General features: G+C 50.0%; 1 protein-coding gene across 2 annotated transcripts in view; it reads right to left on the bottom strand.

Annotated features, from left to right (window-relative positions):
- The window catches only part of DENND2A (DENN domain containing 2A), a 112,329-nt gene that overhangs the window by 9,518 nt on the left and 81,705 nt on the right, over positions 1–21,106 (bottom strand). For both annotated transcript variants that reach the window (XM_064372864.1, XM_012447566.2), the window contains 3 exons: positions 15,970–16,110; positions 13,948–14,096; positions 1,843–2,020 (listed from right to left, as the gene is read on the bottom strand). In XM_064372864.1, the coding sequence (XP_064228934.1) occupies positions 1,843–2,020; positions 13,948–14,096; positions 15,970–16,110 (468 nt within the window). The remainder of the gene's footprint in view (positions 1–1,842; positions 2,021–13,947; positions 14,097–15,969; positions 16,111–21,106) is intronic.

The following is a 21,106-nucleotide window of genomic DNA, read 5'->3' as shown; positions in this document are numbered from 1 at the left end:
CTGGGGAGGGTCTTCACTGAACTGCATGCTTTCTTTTTTTTTTTCTTTCTTTCTTTTTTCTTACACCGTCTCAGGTTGAATTTTTTTTTTTTCTTTTTTTTTTTTTTTTTTTGAGATGGAGTTTCGCTCTTGTTACCCAGGCTGGAGTGCAATGGCGCGATCTCGGCTCACCGCAACCTCCGCCTCCTGGGTTCAGGCAATTCTCCTGCCTCAGCCTCCTGAGTAGCTAGGATTACAGGCAAGCGCCACCATGCCGAGCTAATTTTTTTTCTTTTTTTGAGAGGAGGTCTTGCTCTGCTGCCCAGGCTGGAGTGCAGTGGTGCAACCTCAGCTCACGGCAACCTCTGCCTCCCAGGTTCAAGCTATTCTCCTGCCTCAGCCTCCTGAGTAGCTAGGACTACAGGCACGTGCCACCATACCCGGCTAATTTTTGTATTATTAGTAGAGACAGGGTTTCACCATATTGGCCAGGCTGGTCTTGAACTCCTGACCTCGTGATCTGGCATGAGCCACTGTGCCTGGCCACTGAATGCTTTCAACACTGACACTGCACCTGGGATGCCTGTGTGCTGTGGGCGGGACTCCCTGGCTGGCTCTCACCCTGGCTGAGGCAGAGCTTCTCAGGCTGCTTTTTGGGTGTGGGCTACTGAGGTGGGCAAAAGACACTGCAGGCCTCCGTGGTTCCCACGTGAGGGCCCCTGCCTCGTCCTTCCCCCAGCTCCCCACTTAGCCTTGTCATTTCCCTCCAGGGGAGAGGAGGAGAGAAACTCACCTGGAGACTGGGTTAGGCTTTGGGTTTTCATTGCTGAAGGCTTTTGGGTTAAAGCACTCCCCTCCCCCAACAACGGCGCCACACTCCTCAGAGTGAGAATAAGACCTGGGGCCAGGACCAGGGTGGGGCAAGTTACGTGCCTGGGGAGCAAAGGTCACAGGCACGAGACCCTCACTCAGACGCCAGCCAAGGCCACCGGCCATAATGGGGGAGGAGCCAGGGGCCTGGAGGGTCACCACAACAACAGCTGGAAACACGTGGATTCTCCCATATCCCAGAGACCTGCCCAGGAGCGGAGGGCTGCCTGTCCTTCCTTGCCATTCATACTCTTGAGTGTTGAACAAGCCACCACACAGGGCACCAGACGTACTCCTGGCGGTCTTCACATCTGCACTGAAAGCCCTAAGGCTGGTGGGCGATGTTTAATGGGGCGTTAGGACTATCTGAGCAATGAGAGGAGCAGCTTCGAGGGACCCAGGCAGAACTGCAGGACAGAGGGTCAGGCGTTCCTCCTGGTGCTTCAGGACTGAGTAGCATTATTTAAGCTTCCCTCTCTGAGGGCTGGAAGCCTCCAGTCCTCAGTTGGAAACCATTTAGAGGAAGGGGCTGGGCTAAATACCCCCAGAAGTGCCAAGCAGGACTTTCCCCACTTCGATGCCAAACTGGACAGCCAGAACTTGGGAATTAAAAACATTATTAATGGATATGACAAAGGACGGGATCTTGCTAGCTCCCCAGTGTGGAGGAGTGGGCGGGAGGTGGAGGAGGGGAGAGGGCTATGAATGACTTGAGAGTTTTGACATCTGGCTAAATTGCTCTTTGCTGCCTTTCTCAAGGGGTGCTCATACCAGGCATTCCACTTGGAAGGGAAAACTGTTTGCAGTCACTGAGGGTCTGAGTGAGTACGCCTCTGGGAAGGACTCATGGCACACAAGCCCTAGTGGCCCCCACGCCCTGCTCCCCGACACTGCAGGCCCTGAGAACCACTCCGCGACGCCTGCAGGGCCAGCACCATGCTCTGTCCTCCGCACCCTGCAGGGAGGGTGATCAGCCCGAGAGCAGGAGCTCACCTCTTCTAGCGGCAGCTCCCTGAGCAGCGGCAGCGAGCCGGAGAGCAGCCCGATGAGGAAGGGTGTCGGCGAGCACACGATGTCCACCATGGCGGGCGGCAGCACCGGGATGTAGGTGTGCTGCCAGGTGAAGGGGTAGATCAGCGCCACCATCGCGTGGCAGCATTTGGACAGGGTGCTGCAGCCAGGGAGAGAACAGGCAGAGAGGCTGGCTCAGCGAGGGCCCAGGGGAGCCCCCAGGGGAGAAGCCTCTTCCCAGAGGCAGGATGATTTGGAAGGGACACACGTGGATTAGGTAGAGCACATGACAGTCTCAGCACAGGTCAGGCCAGGCACTTAGAGCTTTGCGAGAGGCTTGGAGGCACAGCTACAGGGACGAGTTTAATGTAGTTTAATGTCCTGGATAATTTTTACAAGTGTGCTTTCACATGTGAGCTATACTCCCCAAACCCTCCCCCCCAACCCACCTTTTTGTGAGCTATACTCTTGTAAGGTTTTTATTTATTTATTTTATTTTTATTTTTTTGAGAGAAGTCTCGCTCTGTTGCCCAGGCTGGAGTGCAATCATGAGGTCAAGAGATCGAGACCATCCTGGCCAACATGGTGAAAACCTGTCTCTACTAAAAATACAAAAAACAACAACAACAACAACAAAAAAAACTAACTGGGCGTGGTGGCACATGCCTGTAATCCCAGCTACTCAGGAGGCTGAGGCAGGAGAATCGCTTGAACCTGGGAGGTGGAGGTTGCAGTGAGTCGAGACTGCGTCACTACACTCCAGTCTGGCGACAGTGAGACCTGAGACTCTGTCTCAAAAGAAAAGCGAAAAGTTTATGAACAATGAAGATGAATCTAAGCAGATACCCTTGACATCAGGCACCTATAATCTCATTGTCATAAAAGTCTCCTGACCCCTAAAAAAAAATCAATTAGCTCTGGCTTACTTGAGGAGAAAATATGTGAATTAAAAGATATTGGCAGGTCAGGAGTTCGAGACCAGCCTGGCCAACATGGTGGAACCCCATCTCTACTAAAAATACAAAAATTAGCTGGGTGTGGTGTTGGGTGCCTGTAGTCCCAGCTATTCGGGAGGCTGAGGCAGGAGAATCACTTGAGCCTGGGAGGTGGAGGTGCCTGTGGTCCCAGCTACTCAGGAAGCTGAAGTGGGAAGATCACTTGAATCTGGGAGATTGAGGCTGCAGTGAGCTGTGATCGTGCCACTGCACTCCAGCATGGTGACAGAGGGAGACCCTGTTTCAACAACAACAAAATCATCATTGTACGTGATAAATACATGCAGTTTTTTTTGGAAACGGAGTCTCGCTCTATCACCCAGGCTGGAGTGCAGTGGCACGATCTCCGCTCACTGCAACCTCCGCCTCTCGGGTTCAAGCAATTCTCCTGCCTCAGCCTCCTGAGTAGCTGGGACTACAGGCGCGCGTATTTGTAAATTTGTAAATTTTGTATTTTTACACATACAAAAATTTGTATGTGTAAAAATACAAATACTAGCATCACGCCCAGCTCATTTTTGTATTTTTAGTAGAGATGGGTTTTCACCATGTTGGCCAGGATGGTCCGGATCTCCTGACCTTGTGATCCACCTGCCTTGGCCTCCCAAAGTGCTAGGATTACAAGCATGAGCCACCATGCCCAGCAAATACATGCAATTTTTATATGACAATTAAAAATAATTAAAAATTAAAAATATATGTACACATAGCCTTTTTCATTCCCCAGTTTGGGGGCCCCTGGACTAATAACGGCAGTATTGAATCTTGTTCATTTATCACCTAAGTCTCTTAACCTTCTTGTTCCCTGTCTTTGCAAATAATCATTCTCCTGATATACACTGGAGTAATGAAATACCTCTTAGTAGCATGGCATCCATGTATTGCACTGACATTTGGTCCTTGTCTTTTCTTTCAAATGATCACCCCCAAATAAGAAAAACGCTACCCCAAGATTTCATTCTTATCACTATACTGTCTTCTTTATTAGCTGGCTAAGAGTAAGACATTGCATTTGGAAGATACCAAGAAAAAAAGAGAGAATAATGATGTTAGGACTTACATTAAGGACAGTAATATCACTAATTCAGCCAGAGCTTAGGGTGAAGTGACTTCTATGTCTTTCTTTTTTTTTTTTTATTGAGACAGGGTCTCACTCTGTGGCTCAGGCTAGGTGCATTGACATGATCTTAACTCACCGCAACCTCCACCTTCTGTATTCAAGCGATTTTCCTGCCTCAGCCTCCTGTGTAGCTGGGATTACAGGCACGCACCACCACACCCAGTTAATTTTTGTATTTTTAGTAGAGACGGGGTTTCACCATGTTGGTCAGGCTGGTCTCAAACTCCTGACTTCAGGTGATCTGCCTGCCTCGGCCTCCCAAAGTGTTGGGATTACAGGCGTGAACCACTGTGCCTGGGCTCTTTCAGATTTTAAAGGTAGGAAAAGTGAGGCTAAATGAGGCTAAAGTAACCTCTGAATGTAGGGTGGGGCAGAGTAGGAAGAGAAGGGTCCTGTGGACTGAAGGAAGCAGGGTTGCTGCCCAGAGGAATGAAGGTGTTAGGAGACACCCTACGAACCAGGCACAGTGACATGTACCTGTAGTCCCAGCTACTAAGTCCCAGAGCACCCTCTGGGTGGGAGGGTCTCTTGAGCCCTGGAGTTCAAGTCCAGTCTGAGCAACAGAGATAGATCTCCATCTCTGAAACAAAAATTACATGTAAATAAAAAGGAGGCACAGGGAGGATAGCCTATGTGGGTTTTGTTTTTTGCAATCATTGCAATAGAAAAACAAACACATGTTTAACTTTTTTTCTCAACTCAAAGAAAAGGCTGCCTGCCTTTTGATCTTCTTGTGGTCTCATTCCTAGAAGGAGGAAGTACAAGGGGCTGCTCCCTTCTCCTTGCCGTACTGCCCTAGGGACTCCTAGTTAAAGCCCTGTGTTGCCTGCAGTGGTGGGAGGCCGTGGTTCAGCTACAGTGAGTGAACCATCTGGAGCAGAAGGTCGTGGGAGCAAGGTCAGGGAAGATGACCAGCCATGCCGGTGCTAGATGCAGAGGGTGGTGGAGAAATGTGACAGAAAGCAAGCCAGAGTCCACTCAGTGAACTGGGCGCATGGTGCTCCAGGACAGCAGTGTTCAGACTTGATGGAGCAAATGATGACGACTCTGCTGGGGAACCAGCTGGCCACGTGGGAGGGGCTGCCATTGTCTGTTGACTGTCTCCTGAAGCAAGTATTGTTTTGGGTAGTCTGAGCCCACTGTTGTAGCTGCAGTGAAGGTTTCCACACCTGCGTATCATGAACACCTCGTTAGCTGGAGCCCATGGAGCGCAGGTGCTGGAGACAATATGGCAACAAGCAGGCAGTTCCTTGAAGGGGTCTCATTCCTCTTGCTCTCTAGCCCACATTAATGGTTTTTCTTTGTTGTTGTTGTTTTCGAGACTGGAATCCAGTGGCTCATTGAGACCTCCACCTCCTAGGTTCAAGCGATTCTCCTGCCTCAGCTTCCCGAGTGGCTGGGATTACAGGCATGTGCTACCAATGCCTGGCTAATTTTTTTTTTTTCAAGACTGAGTCTTGCTCTGTCACCCAGGCTGGAATGCAATGGCACTATCTCAGCTCACTGGAACCTCTGCCTCCCGGGTTCAAGCAATTCTCCTGCCTCAGCCTCCTGAGTAGCTGGGATTACAGGCGCATGCCATCACGCCTGGCTAATTTTTGTATTCTTAGTACAGATGGGGTTTCACCATGTTGGCTGGGCTGGTCTCGAACTCCTGACCTCATGACCCACCCACCCTGGCCTCCCAAAGTGCTGGGATTACAGGTGTGAGCCACCGCGCCCGGACCACACCAATGTTCTAAAAACAATTAGAATCCTCCGGGGCGTGGTGGCTCACGCCTGTAATCCAAGCACTTTGGAGGCCAAGGCGGGCGGATCACCTGAGCTCGGGAGTTCAAGACCAGCCTGACCAACATGGCAAAACCCCGTCTTAAAAAATAATAATAATAAATAAAGAAATAAAATAAAACAATTATAATCCTAAACATTAAAAGGAAAGGTCAAATTCTGCACATAATTCCATGAGTGGCAGCTTTTCCCTCAAAATAAATGATAGAGGATGAAAGGATTATTTTGAATGGAGCTTGTTTTTCTCAATCCCTGATGCAAGTGGTAATGAGATTTTATTCCCTGACTTGTGAAGGGCAGAGGAGCCCTCGTGGAGGGGGAGGGGAGGTGGGCACTTCTGGGACTAGTGGTCTCTTAGGAACATGCCGATAGGCAGTGGTTCTGGGGATGCTAAGGATGACTGGTCAAGAGGGCTTGCTGCAGAGCGTGGAGGTGGAGGGACTGGAGGAGAGGCAGTGTTTCTGAAGGCAGCCCGAGAAGGAGAGTCCTCGCTCGCAGCTGGCTTGCATTACAGTGGTGCGGAGGAAAGGCACGCCAGCACTCACAGCTGTGATCAATTGTACAAAAGTGGGGCAGGGAAGAGAAGGCCCCAGTGGGAGGTTGGCTGGGCTGCAGGGTTAAAAGTTTGGGCATGGGTGAGAAGGGTTGGGTCCAAGGATGTTTTGCCGTTGGGTGGTGGTTCCTGAGGGCTGGAGCGGTATTCCAGAACATTAGGACGCACTTGTAAGGAATGCCAAAGTTTTCCTGGAGCCGACCCTTCAGTTCTGGTTGCTACCAAGCCTCTGCTCCATACTTGGTGTTCCTATGCTCATCAGGCTTCCAACTCTCTATAAACCAGTAAGGATCCAGCACAGAGCTTCCTTTAAGATGCTACCAAAAAAGTCAATGAAGAGTTTCCCGAATTAGAGGAACACCCCAGGAAGTGGAAGGCTGATTCAATGAATATCCTTCAGCATCCCAAGCAAAGTAGCTCTCCTATTGGTGCATCACTCCCAGGAACATGAGTGAAAGGTACTCAGGTGTGGTCTGGTGCCTGATGAAACCTACCAGGAGGTGGGAGTCGCCATGCAGTGGCTGCCTGGTTTCCATCCCTGTACTTACAAACCCTGAGGCTGTGCACCACAGAGTTGAAAATGAACACGGGCTGGGCTTCAAGACAACTAGTTCTGTTACTCTCTGTGTGATCTCAGGTAAAGCCCTTAACTGCTCCAGGCCTCAGATTCTTCACTTGTGAAATAACTAATGGAGACTAGATCATCACTAGAGCATTGCGGATGTCCTTCCAGCTTTTTTTTTTTTTTTTGAGACGGAGTCTCACTCTTACCCAGGCTGAAGTGCAGTGGCGCAATCTCAGCTCACTGCAACCTCTGCCTCCCAGGTTCAAGCGATTCTCCTGCCTCAGCCTCCTGAGTAGCTAGGATTACAGGCACGTGCCACCATGCCCAGCTAATTTTTGTATTTTAGTAGAGATGGGGTTTCACCATCTTGGCCAGGCTGGTCTCGAACTCTTGACCTCGTGATCCACCCATCTTGGCCTCCCAAAGTGCTGGGATTACAGGCATTAGCCACCATGCCTGGCCAGCTTTTTTTTTTTTTAAAACAGAGTTTTGCTCCTGTTGCCCCAGCTGGAGTGCAACGGTGTGGTCTCAGCTCACTGCAACCTCCGCCTCCTGGGTTCAAGCAATTCTCCTGTCTCAGCCTCTCAAGTACATTACAGGCATTATAGGCATGAGCCACTATGTGCAGCTAATTTTTGTATTTTTAGTAGACATGGGGTTTTACCATGTTGGTCAGGCTGGTCTCGAACTCCTGACTTCAGGTGATCCACCCACCTCGGCCTCCCAAAGTGCTGGGATTACAGGCGTGAGCCACCACGCCCGGTCCATAAATTTCTTGAATATTAAAAACTCTGTCCCCTATAAAGTTTTTTGTTTGTTTGTTTGTTTTGAGATGGGGTCTTGCTATGTTGCCCAAGCTGGTCTCAAACTCCTGGGCCCAAGCAATCCTCCGCTTTGGCCTCCCAAAGTGCAAGCGTTGTGGGCGTGAGCCACCATGCCCAGCCTCCCTCTAAAACTTTTGGACAAATTTGTTTATGTGCAAGCTTTAACATTCAGCCTGGTCTGTAGGTTTCGCCAAAACTATGGGGAACTGAAATTAGTAAACTAAAAAACAAAATGTTTATCATCAGAAAAATGAAGACGAGGGTGTAGAGAAATATTTATCTGTTGTTATGACCACAGAAAAGCCATGACAACAGCATTCTTTCCTTTCCATCTGTCAAACTCCGGCTTGACAGACCCATTGGAACACTCAGTGTCCACCCTAAAGATGAAACAGAGCAAAAATGTTATTCTAAATTTGATGGATTTTTGGCTCAACTTAAAACCATTTTATAACTCATACAATATTTGCCATAACTCCCTGAAGCTTCCTTTTGCAGTGGGAGACTTGAAGTGATGATGAGAGAATAAATGGTGTTTGTAGGGGAGGGTGCTGCAGGGGTGACTACTGATCTAGAGTGGGCGAAGGTCCCCTCTGGGATGTCACAGGGCCACGCACTGAGCCTGTGACATGTCCTGTTCTCATGCCCTGTTCTGTGCCCTCACTAAGTTAGCGGCTACAGCCAGAAATCAGGAGAATAAGGAGGCTTTCTTCCACGTTAGTGGAGCAGGGCTCATCTGTGCGTGTGTGGCCTCCCAGGAGTATGGGGGATGAGGGTACCAGTTGTAACTTAACCTGAAGACTGTTTTTCTTTCTTTTTTATTTGAGACAGGGTCTCACTCTGTTGCCCAGGCTGGAGTGCAGTGGTTTGATCTCAGCTCAATGCAACCTCTGCCTCCCAGGTTCAAGCAATTCTCCTGCCTCAGCCTCCTAAGTAAGTGGGATTACAGGCATCCGCCACCACAGCTGGCTAATTTTTGTATTTTTAGTAGAGATGGGGTTTTACCATGTTGGCCAGGCTGGTCTTGAACTCCCGACCTCAGGTGATCCACCTGCCTCAGCCTTCCAAAGTGCTGGGATTATAGGTGTGAGCAACCGTGCCCGGCCTCTTTTCTTTTGAGATGGAGTCTCACTTTGTTGCCCAGATTGGAGTGCAGTAGCATGATCTCAGCTCATTGCAACCTCTGCCTCCTGAATTCAAGTGATTCTCCTGCCTCAGCCTCCTGAGTAGCTGGGATTACACACACCTGCCACCATGCCTGGCTAATTTTTGTCTTTTTAGTAGAGACAGGGTTTCATCATGTTGGCCAGGCTGGTCTAGAACTCCTGGCCTCGAGCAATCCACCCACCTCAGCCTCCCAAAGTGAGCAACTTCGCCCGGCCTGAAGACTTTCCAGAATTTTCCAGGTCAGGCAACTTGCAGCCAACCATTGATCCCAAACCCTTGTTTGTCAGGGCCTGGCCAAAGAACACTTTAATTCCTTATGGCTACTTTGCCGTAAACCAGACAGATCGAGGTGGATACAGATTCCTCCACCTGGCCGATGGAGTCAGAGAGTTTAAAAGCTAGGGGAGGTCACTGAATCACTCTCTCACTGGAACCCTGCTGGAAGGCCAAAGGCCGTAAGGGAGGCGGGGAGACCCTGAGGAGAAAAGCACAGACTTCCCCATGACCGTGTTTGCCTGACTGCCCGGCACGAAGCGGGGCCAGAGGGCCTGTGTTAGGGAGACTTTCCTTACACATTTCGGTAGACAGACAGGGCCCCAGACGCTGCCCTTCACCCACCCCTGGACCCTGGCTGGTTTCCCTCCATCCTCTCCAAAGCCCAGCAGCTCTCCCACTCCCTGCTTCCTTGAGCAGAATGACGATCCTCTGTGCGCCTGTTAGTTACCCATGTGACAGGCTGACGGTGGCGGGGGGGGGGGGGCGTGAAATGACGCAGGTCAGACCCTCAGAAGGTGTGGGCATGGAGGCTGCTCCGCGTCCTGTCGCTGTGTCATTCTTATCAGCTTCGTTCACGCTTTATTTTCCCTTCTTCCTGCCTCAGAGCTCTTCGGGTCTTTATTCATGCATATTTCCATCTCTTCAGGTCTGCATGGAACCCGTGTAGGATGGAAGGATGATTTATGGGGCAAGGGGAGAGCATGTGGAGCCGTTTGTAACAGGAAAAGTGAGGGCTGCTTTCAGAGAAAACAAGACAGCGGAGTCCCGGAAAGTCAGAGTCCTGCGGGGCCGTATCTCATGAACGAGGAGACCCAGGGCCACCGGCTAAGGATGCTCAGGTGTCCCCGCTACTCTGGGAAGCCTCCCTGAGTGATGGGGGAGGGATGTGTACCTCTGAAAGCTATAAAGGGTCTAAAGACCCATGACAGTCTCTCTCACACACGCACACCGTGACTGTACCATAGCCTGGCTCCGGCTCCGAGGGCACCAGAATTATCCATGTTCCTGTTGCCTTCTCTTCTCCCACAGAAATCCCATTTTCACAGCGCCTGACATCTGGCAGCTGCTGCAGAAGAAAACCCCTGATGGGCACGACGTGCCTGTGAGGAGACCTGCTTGCGGCGGCCACAGCTGGCGTCTGACCCGCTCATGGCATGTGTCGTTTGAAAAGACTAAATCTCCAAGGGCAGAATGCCAGGCACTGTGGAAGGCTGGGTGGGGAGAGAAATGCCAGTGCCTCTCCTGTGGACCACACTGGCGACTGTCTCCTTCATCGGGGGGGCCCGAGAGCAGGGCAGGGAGGGTGGCCAGGGAACAGCCAAGGCCCAGGGATCCAGGCGGGGTCCACTCTCGGCCAGTGGGCTTTGTTCATTTCTGCCTGCCTCTCATGACAGCAGCTCTGTGGGAAGGGCTGGCTCAGCGTCCAACCTGTCCCCCAAGAAATCTGTCCAGTGAAAAGGCGGAGGCGTCCAGTCCTTTCCCAGACATCCCTGGGACAGGCATTTCCAGGGTTCTTTGTGCCCTGAGCCTTCTGACATGTCCTGCACTGCCTTGGGGGATGTGTTTTTCTCTCACTCAAGGCCCCTTCCCTTTTCTGTTCCCACCTTTTCTCTCCCTGCACTTTTTTTTTCTTAATTTTTAGAGACAGAGTCTTGCTTTGTCACCAGGACTGGAGTGCAGTGGTGTCTCACTGTACTTTGACCAGAAAAATCAGTGATGCTTGGTTTTCTTCTTCCTGGAGGGAGTCTCGGGGAGGCTGGGGCGTGTGAGGCGGGCCGAGCCTCCTCTCCGGCTGTGCCCTTCCCCGACATCTTCTCAGGTTTGGTCCTCCCCAAGTCTAGCATCTCCATCACGAAGGCACACTCCCTGGGGACTCTGCTCCCCCACCACCACTCCTGGGGGGCACTGTGTTTCCTTGGCTGGCTTTCCACTTGTAGCCCAGGCCTTTCTGAAATCCATCATTTCCCCCTCCCCCAAATCCAAGCCTGAGAATTCCACCTCTAGGGGATGGAGGGAGCGGGGGACGAGGAGGATAAAGGCAGTTACTATGGTGCTGATGAAATCTGATCCTGGCCACTGAAGGGTTATTACTCATCCTGGCTTCCAGGGCCCCAACCTTGAGAACTCCCTCAGTTGAATTCCCCAGTGCCCCCAGTGCCCGGGAGCCTGGAGAGCTCCCCACCGCCCAGCACCAGCTGCAGGCTTACAGACAGGGCCCGCTTCCAGGGCTGACAAAAGTGCACCGGGAGCACAATCACCCTGACATTTACAAGTGAATAGCGAGCTGAAACACAGGGTGGGAGCAGGCTGGGAATAGCCAGATGGCTGCTGTCCAAAGAGGTGCATCAGAAAGGTGACCAGATGCGCTGCATAAGGGGAGAGGTGGGGCCGCTTCCCACCCCACTTCCTGAGGAATCCCACGATGGCGACCGAGTTTGTCCCTTCCATTCTTCTACGGCTTTTCTTCCTCCCCGCCTTTGTTTTCCATAGTTCAGAGTCAGCTTTCCTCTCCAAACCACAGTGCTTCAGTTTTTTTGGTTTTGGCAATAATGCTTCTTTCCAGATGGACTTCTCAGGTGGCCTCATCTGCGCCACTCAGTTGGCTGGTCCCGGATCTCAGCCCTTCCTGGGGCTGCAGCTACCCCTCATGCTTCTGTGCCCCCAGTTCCAAAGCAAAGAGGGTTCTGATTCAGTGTTTCAAAAATGATGAAAATGTAAGGAATTCTCTTTTTAGAAGCTCAGAACGAACACAAATCCCTGTCTGCATTTCCTTCTGGATCGTCTTTGATTTGTGATGTGGCCTTTGCAAATCATTGAATATGCCTGGGACAAGGGTGGCATCCTATGGGGCACTGAGTTTGTGTGTGTGATGGGAGGGGATTTACTTTAATGGTGAGGAAGGGATGCCTTCAGAATGTGTCTGTCCTCTGGAGCATGGCCCTGCAATTTCTCTGAGCTGGCCTCTGTCCACCACTACTGGCTCATCTCTCCGTCCCTCACCTTCCTCTCTCTGTGCCAGCTCTAGTGAACTACTTTGTAGTTCTTTTTTTCTTTTTCTTTCTTTTTTCTTTTTTTTTTTTTGAGTTTCGCTCTTGTTGCGCAGGTTCGAGTGCAGTGGCACAATCATGACTCACTGCAACCTCTGCCTCTGGGGTTCAAGGGAGTCTCCTGCCTCAGCCTCCCGAGTAGCTGCGATTATAGGTGTGCACAACCACACCCAGCTATTTTTTTTTTGCATTTTTAGTAAAGACAGAGTTTCACCATGTTGGTCAGGCTGGTCTCAAACTTCTGACCTCAAGTGATCCACCCGCCTTGGCCTCCCAGAGTGCTGAGATTAGTTGTGGGCCACCATGCCCGGCCTACTTTGCAGTTCTGAAGGTGAGGGCTAGGCCTCCCCGTCCCTGTATCTCTGCAGGACAGCTCCTTTTGCCTGCAATGTGCTAACTATTTGCTCTGAGTGTTGGTGCTCAGAACTCGCCTCCCTGGGAGTGAATGCCCTCCCTCGGTCTCCAGAACTCACTGTCTCCACCTGCCTCTCATGTGGTCCTGGATAGTCTGCTTATGTCTCTGTTACCCTACTGCACTAAGACAAGTCTGTGCCTTTTTTTTTTTTTTTTTGAGACGAGGTCTTGTTCTGTTGCCCAGGCTGAAGTGTAGTAGTAGCATGATCATAGCTCACTAAAACCTTGAACTTCTGGGCTCAAGTGATCTTCCTGCCTCAGCCTCCCGAGTAGCAAGGACTACAGGCTCAAGCCACCGTGGCTAATTTTTTTTCTGTTGTTGCATTTTTTGTAGAGATGGGGGTCTTAACTGTGTTGCCCAGGCTGGTCTTGAACTCCTTCACTCAAGCAATCCTCCCACGTCAGCCTCCTAAAGTGCTGTGATTACAGGCGTGAGCCACCACGACAGCCTGTCTTTTCTGTTTTCCTACTGCATAGCAGAGTGTCTGACACATGGCAGAATGAGTGGAAAGCCCCCCAGTGCCAGAAAAGTCATACACAGAAGCGCACAGTGGTGTGCCTCCCAGATCTCCAGTCTCAGCTTCCAACTGATTCCATCCTTTTTCAAATTTATTTTTATTTTTGAGACGGAATGTTGCTCTGTCACCCAGGCTGGAGTGCAGTGGTCCAATCTCAGCTCATTGCAGCCTCCACCTCCCAGGTTCAAGCGATTCTCGTGCCTCAGCCTCCTGAGTAGCTAGTATTATAGGCATGAGCCACCATGCCTGGCTAATTTTTGTATTTTCAGTAGAGATGGGGTTTCACCCTGTTGGTCAGGCTGGTTTTGAACTCCTTATCTCAGCTGATCCGCCAGCCTTGGCCTCCCAAAGTGCTGGGATTATAGGTATAAGCCACCACACTTGGCCATCAGTTTTTTTTTGGAGGGGGCAGGGGAAGGGGAAGGGGAAGGTCTCCCTCTGTTGCCCAGGCTAGAGTGCAGTGGTGAGATCTCAGCTCACTGCAATGTTCGCCTCCCAGGTTTAATTGATTCCCATGCCTCAGCCTCCCAAGTAGCTGGGATAACAGTATGGGGCACCATGCCCAGCTAATTTTTGTATTTTTAGTAGAGATGTGGTTTCACCATGTTGGACAGGCTGGTCTTGAACTCCTGGCCTCAAGTGATCTGCCCATCTCAGCCTCTCAAAGTGTTGGGGTAACAGGCATGAGCCACCACACCTGGCCTGATTCCATCCTTAGAAGGGCCTACTCTCCAATGCTGGGCAGTCATTTGCTCTACAGACTAGGCTGCAAGATCGACTTGTCATTCAAACGCTTTAGCAGAAGTAGCCAAGGGGGTACCTGAGCTTGTCTGCAATGAAGATGACCCTCCTCTCCAGAAGCAGGGAGGCAAAAACACAGACCAGGTGGCGGACGCTGAGAGAGGAGAAGAGAGACTCAAAGTCCACATGCTCGAGCCGGGAGTCCAGCGGGCGGCACAGTTCAATCACCTGCCAGGGAACAGGAGCAGCCATGAAGGAGAGGCCCAGCTACGCAGCCAGGCCTCTCACGGGCGCCGCAGTCCCGGGGCTCTGGGGTCCTCAGCAGGGGTGACCCACTGGCGGGGGAAAAGGGAAGGAAAAAAAGCAAAGCAAAAGTATTGGGGGAAAAGAAAGATGCCAGAAGATGGGGGAGGAGGTAGGGAAGCAAGTCTTTCACACTCAGCTAAGAGACTGAGGACAGTGTGGATGAAGGGGAGGAGAGAGGATGGCAAAATCAATGGTTTTTGGCCCCAAATGGTTGGGGGGCTGTCCCTGGCAACAGCATGTCTATACTCTCCATGGAGAGTTTGTAGGACTTTTGAAAACAGTTCTGTCCCTGAGAGTCTAAGCAGAGAGCATCTCTGTCCCTTGAGGGACTGTTACCATGTTGGCCAGGCTGGTCTTGAACTCCTGACCTCAGGTGATCAGGAAATCCCAGGTTAGTGTGGAATGCCCAGCAGGCCTGAGCAGCACTTCAGAGACTCGATGCCACCTCAAGAAGGCGTTTTTGTTTTTTTTTTTTTTGAGACAGAGTTTCACTCTTGTTACCCAGGCTGGAATGCAATGGCGCAATCTCGGCTCACCGTAACCTCAGTCTCCTGAGTTCAAGCAATTCTCCTGGCTGGACTACAGGCGCGCACCACCATGCCCAGCTAATTTTTGTATTTTTAGTAGAGAAGGGGTTTCACCATGTTGACCAGGATGGTCTCGATCTCTTGACCTCGTGATCCACCCGCCTCAGCCTCCCAAAGTGCTGGGATTATAGGCGTGAGCCACTGCTCCTGGCCTGTTTGTTTTTTGAGATGGGTCTCGATTTCGCTCTCACTCTGTTGCCAGGCTGGAGTGCAGTGGCACAAACTTGGCTCACTGCAACCTCTGCCTCCCGGGTTCAAGTGATTCTCCACCTCAGCCTCCTGAGTAGCTGAGACTACAGGTGCACACCACCATGCCTGGCTAATTTTTGTATTTTTGGTAGAGATGGGGTTTCACCATGTTAGCCAGGATGGTCTCAATCTCTTGACCTCATGATCTGCCCGCCTCGGCCTCCCAGAGTGCTGGGATTACAGGTGTGGGAAAGACAGGCTTCAAAGTCTAAGATGAATAATAAGCAGTGCCGGAGCTTGTCTTCCCTGGGAATCTGCCTTACATTATAAACTTATAGAGGCAATATGCTGGGTGTGGTGGCTCACACCTGTAATCCTAGCACTTTGGGAGGCTGAGGCGGGTGGATCACTTGAGGTCGGAGTTTCCAGACCAGTCTGGCCAACATGGTGAAACCTCGTCTCTACTAAAAATACAAAAATTAGCTGGGTGTGGTGTTAGGCACCTGTAGTCCCAGCTACTTGGGAGGGGGAGGTTGAGGCAGGAGAATAGCTTGAACCTGAGAGGCGGAGGTTGCAGTAAGGCAAGATGGCACCACTGCACTCCAGCCTGGGTGACAGTGCAAGACTCCAGCTCAAAAACAAAAACGAAAACAAAAAATAAAGTTATAGAGGCGATACAGACTTGAAATATAAACAGATTTCAATAAAATGTATGAATGAAAATGAGCTGTTAAAAGAAACTAGCATGTTCAGTGCAGGTCCCTAACCTGAGGCCAACGTCATGCAAAGGAACACCCCAGCTGCCATGGCACAGTTGTGGGCTTGCCATCCTGGACAGAGTCCCAGGCTGCATGGATTAAGGGTGGAACTTATGATGAGTGATCTGGGCCAGCCTGAGGGGTGGGGAGAGGATACCCCGGAATTAGATTGCTCACTGAAAGGCAGCCCCTCTGAGCACAGGGACTTGGCTACCTCAACTACTACCTCCGCAGGGAGAAGGAAGGAGTCTGACAACTTACCTCAGTTCCTGAACCTGGCAGGAAGTTCTTGACAAGGATGGTTTTGCCCAGGGCTGGGAAAGGGGCTTCCATGACACTTCTCATGAGTGGCTGAACCAGGGCAGGAGAGATTCCTCGTCTTTTCTCCACCTCATCTAAGATCTGCAAGGGTCAGAAAGGCAGCTTAGCTACTCTGAAGCCAGGGCACCAAGATGTAGCTCAGTTCTAGAAGAAGTGGGCCCGCCATGGTGACTCAAGATGAGCTCTGCTTTCCCCATGAGGTCAAAACTTATATGACAGGCCCTCTGACCCTACGCATGATTGTCCCCAGTTCTTCTCCCTGCTGTGTCCACACTCTATGCCATGCAGCGTTGCAGCTCCTTCTACTCAAGGAGCGAAGTCTCATTCCTTGCCCCTTTCACTTCGGGTTTGGTTATGTGACTGGTTGTGCTAATACCTCCATTCCCAATGGGGGTAATATCACCCTAAGAGGGTAAGAACTGGCTTTTGGGAGGAATCAAAAATCTTAAGATATCATAATGGTTTGTAGCCCTCTAACGGGTCACAGTGCATAAACAGATATACAGTTTATTTATGGAATTAAAATGTCATGGGAGGGGATAGCCATCAGGAAAATACAAATCAAAAGCACCATGAGATACCACTTCACACCCATTAGGATAACTCTAATAAAAAGACGGATAATAACAAGTGTTGGCCAGGACATGGAGAAATCAGAACTCTCATACACTTCTGTTGGGAACGTAAAATAGTGAAGCCACTCTGGAGAACAGTCTGGTAGTTCCTCAAAAGGTTAAACATAGAGTTACCATATCACCTAGCACATAGCACTCCTAGGTACCTACCCAAAAGAAATGAAAACATATATGTCCACATAAAAATTTGTACATGATTGTTTGTAGTGGCATTATATATCATAGCCAAAACACAGAAAAAACTTAAATGTCCATCAACTGATGAAGTGATAAACAAAATGTGCTATATCCATATAATGGAATGTTATTTAGCCATCAAAGCGCTGATACATGCTATAACTTGGATGACTCTTGAAAATATTGTACTAAGTGAAAGAAGCCAGTTGTAAGAGGCCATCTAGTGTATAAGATTCCATTTAGGGCCAGGCGCGGTGGCTCAAGCCTGTAATCCCAGCACTTTGGGAGGCCGAGAGGAACGGATCATGAGGTCAAGAGATCGAGACCATCCTGGCCAAGATGGTGAAACCTCGTCTCTACTGAAAATATAAAAATTAGCTGGGCATGGTGGCGTGCACCTGTAGTCCCAGCTACTTGGGAGGCTGAGGCAGGAGAATTGCTTGAACCCGGGAGGCGGAGGTTGCAGTGAGCTGAAATTGTGCCACTGTACTCCAGCCTGGCGACAGAGTGAGACTCTGTCTCAAAAAAAAAAAAAAAAAAAAAAAGATTCCATTTAGATGAAATGTCCAAAATAGAAAAATCCAGAGAAACAGAAAGTGGACTGGAGATTGCTTAGAGTTGGGGAGTGACTGCTAGTAGGTATAGGGTGTTTTGTTGGGGTGATGAAAATGTTCTAAAATTGTAGTGATTGGCCGGTTGCAGCGACCTCCTGATCCACCCGCTTCAGCCTCCCAAAGTAATCCCAGCACTTTAGGAGGCTGAGACAGGTGGATCATGAGGTCAGGAGTTCGAGACCAGCCTGACCAACATGGTGAAACCCCATCTCTATTAAAAATACAAAAATTAGCCTGGTGTGGTGGCACATGCCTGTAATCCCAGCTACTCGGGAGGCTGAGGCAGAAGAATTGCTTGAACCTGGGAGGCGGAGGTTGCAGTGAGCCGAGATCACCCCACTCCACTCCAGCTTGGGCGACAGAGCAAGACTCTGTCTCAAAAAAAAAAAAAGAAAGTAAAATTGTAGTGATGGTTGTATAACTCTGTGAATATACTAATAGCCATTGGAATATGTATATTTTTTATTTTTATTCTTTTAGACATGGGGGTCTTGCTAGGTTGCCCAGGCTTGCCTTCAACTTCTGGGCTCAAGTGTCCTCCTACATCAGCCTCCTGAGTAGCTGAGACTACAGGCACTTGCCACTGTGCTCAGCAAATTGTGAACTTTAAATGAGTGAATTGTATGGTATGTGAATTATATCTCAATAAAGCTACTACTAAACAACTAAAAAATCTAAACTCTCCACAATCTAATTGTAAAACAAAGAGTCTAAATTAAAATGCCATTTATGAAGCTGGGTGAGGTGGCACACACCTGTAATCCCAGCTACTTGGGAGGCTGAGGCAGGAGAATTGCTTGAGCCCAGGAATTTGAGGCTGCAGTGAGCTATGATCATGCCACTACGCTCCAGCCTGGGCAACAACACCAACAAAGAAGAATAAAAGCTTGTGGGACACTGGGCAGTGTAGAAGTGTTGCCATGGGGTTCTCCGTCCAGGCCTTAGGAGGCCTGCCTTCGTGTTTTGCGTGCCCTCTCGTGCCTCTGCCATTGCCACGAGAAGAGCACATGTGGGCCATCCCACTGTCTGAGGAGCACGGGACACATGTGGACCAGGCCTGTGCTCAGACTTGCAGCCTCTAGGGCAGGTAGATCGGCCAACCCAGCCTCTTCACAATACGTGCTGAGCCCAAACCCCAGCTGACCTCACAGCTGGGAGAACAAATGGTTGAATCTGGAAGCCTCTGTGGTTCATTAGACAGCATTACTACAGCAGTAGGTAACTGGTATTCCTTTCTGGAGAAATTCTGAGCACTGCTCTTCTCCATGACTCCTTTCTGTTCTAGAGGACAATATGCCATTGTGGCTACCCTTGCCTCACACCTAGAAATAGCTGGAGTTCCTGCGATCAGTTAGCCAAAACTCTGGTTCTGGTTCTGTCCTGAATATCTGCTGCGTGGTCTTCGGCAAGTCATCCCACTGCACTCCTAAAATATCCCTGGTTAGAAAACAGACATGAAGACAAAGGACTGGCCATCACAGAAGGATGATAGCACATTTTCTTGCTCCACGTCCTGTCCATAACATAGCAATGAAGCTTATGTGAACTTCAAAGCCTCCACTTGGAAGCTGGCCGAACTCCCATGAGCTGTTTTACTTCCAGTGTTCATAAGCATTCTGACAACAACAAAGGCTACGACCTATAACCTTATTTCACATTTAAACAAATCACATGAAAGAGTGGACTGAGCAGCAATGCCTAGCCTGCTAGACCTCGCCAGTGGCCAACGCCCAGCACAAAATGATGACCACTTCTGCTGGAGGGGAGAGGAGACCATGGCTCTGATTACAATGATAGCATTCATTTTCTTTCTTTCTTTCTCTCTCTTTTTCCTTTCTTTCCTTTTCCCTTCTTTCCTTTCCCTCCTCCTCTGCCTTCCTCCCTCCCTCCCTTTCCTTCCTCCCTCCCTCTCTCTTTCTGTTTCTTTCCTTCCCTCCCTCCCTCCTTTCCTCTCTTCCTCCCTTCCTTCTTTTTTTTTCTTTCTTAGACAGGGTCTCACTCTGTTGCCACGGCTCGAGTGCACTGGTGTGAACATGGCTCACTGCAGCCTCAGACTCCTAGGCTCAAGCAATCCTCCCAGCTTTGTCTCCCAAGCAGCCGGAACTACAGGTGCACCCTACCATGCCTGGCTAATATTTTTGTATTTTTTGTAGAGACAGGGTTTCATCATGTTGCCTAGTCTGGTCTTGAACTCGTGGGCTCAAGTGATCCACCTGCCTTGGCCTCCCAAAGTACTAGGATTACAGGTGTGAGCTACTGCGCCTGGCCTTTTATTTTTTATTTTTTGAGACAGAGTCTCACTCTGTTGCCCAGGCTGGAGTGTAGTGGCGTGATCTTGGCTCACTGCAACCTCCACCTCTCAGGTTCAAGTGATTCTCCTGCCTCAGCCTCCCAAGTAGTTGGGACTACAGGTGTGTGCCACTGCACCCGCTAATTTTTGTATTTTTAGTAGAGACGGGGTTTCACCATGTTGACCAGGCTAGTTTTGAAATCCTGACCTCAGGTGATCCGTCTGCCTCAGCTTCCCAAAGTGCTGGGATTATAGGCGTGAGTCAACACGCCCAGCCTGTTTTCAATCTTTCTTGAGTATATAGATCCATCTGAGCTTTCTTTTGGGGAAATGGAGTTCCTGCACCTGAGGTCCACAGATGTTAAAGTGGTACTCCCTAAAAGTATTTCTAAGCAAAAGTCTTCCTCCTGCCCGCCCTCCACCTCAACTCAGAGGAAGCCTGAATTATACAGATATAGTGTGTTCCCTTTCCATGTTAGAACTTGTACTTCTCTGCAAGTCTGTTTGAAATAATTAATGCCTGGTCAGGAGGCTGAGGCTGGTGGATCACTTGAGCCCAAGAGTTTGAGGCTGTGGTGAGCTGTGATTGCACCACCGCACTCCAGCCTGGGAAAACTAGTGAGATCCTGTCTCTAACTAAAAAATAAAAAACAAGGGCTGGCATGGCGGCTCACACCTATAATCCCAGCACTTTGGGAGGCCAAGGCGGGTGGATCACGAGGTCAGGAGATCGAGACCATCCTGGCTAACACGGTGAAACCCTGTCTCTACTAAAAATACAAAAAATTAGCCGGGCGTGATGACGCATGTCTGTAGTCCCAGCAACTCGGGAGGCTGAGGCAGGAGAATTGCTTGAACCCGGGAGGTGCAGGTTGCAGTGAGCCGAGATTGCACATCTACATTCCTCAACTTCAATTATCTTGCCCTCTCTGTACCACACACACTTTCTGAACCTGGCCCTTCACTAACTCTTTTTTTTTTTGAGACGGAGGAGTCTCTGTCACCAGGGTAGAGTGCAATGGCACAAACTTGGCTCACTGCAACCTCTGCCTCCCGGGTTCAAGTGATTCTCCTGCCTCAGCCTCCCAAGTAGCTGGGACTATAGGCACATGCCACTGTGCCTGGATAATTTTTTTTTTTTTTTTTTTTTGAGACAGAGTTTCGCTCTTGTTACCCAGGCTGGAGTGCAATGGCGTGATCTCGGCTCACCACAACCTCCGCCTCCCGGGTTCAGGCAATTCTCCTGCTTCAGCCTCCTGAGTAGCTGGGATTACAGACACGCGCCACCATGCCCAGCTAATTTTTTGTATTTTTAGTAGAGACGGGGTTTCACCATGTTGACCAGGATGGTCTCAATCTCT

The sequence above is a fragment of the Aotus nancymaae genome, unplaced genomic scaffold (genome assembly GCF_030222135.1).
Source record: "Aotus nancymaae isolate 86718 unplaced genomic scaffold, 86718_ANA_hifiasm-v0.15.2.pri h1tg000002l, whole genome shotgun sequence".
Classification (NCBI taxonomy): Eukaryota; Metazoa; Chordata; class Mammalia; order Primates; family Aotidae; genus Aotus; species Aotus nancymaae.
This window is presented reverse-complemented; position numbering and strand designations above follow the sequence as displayed.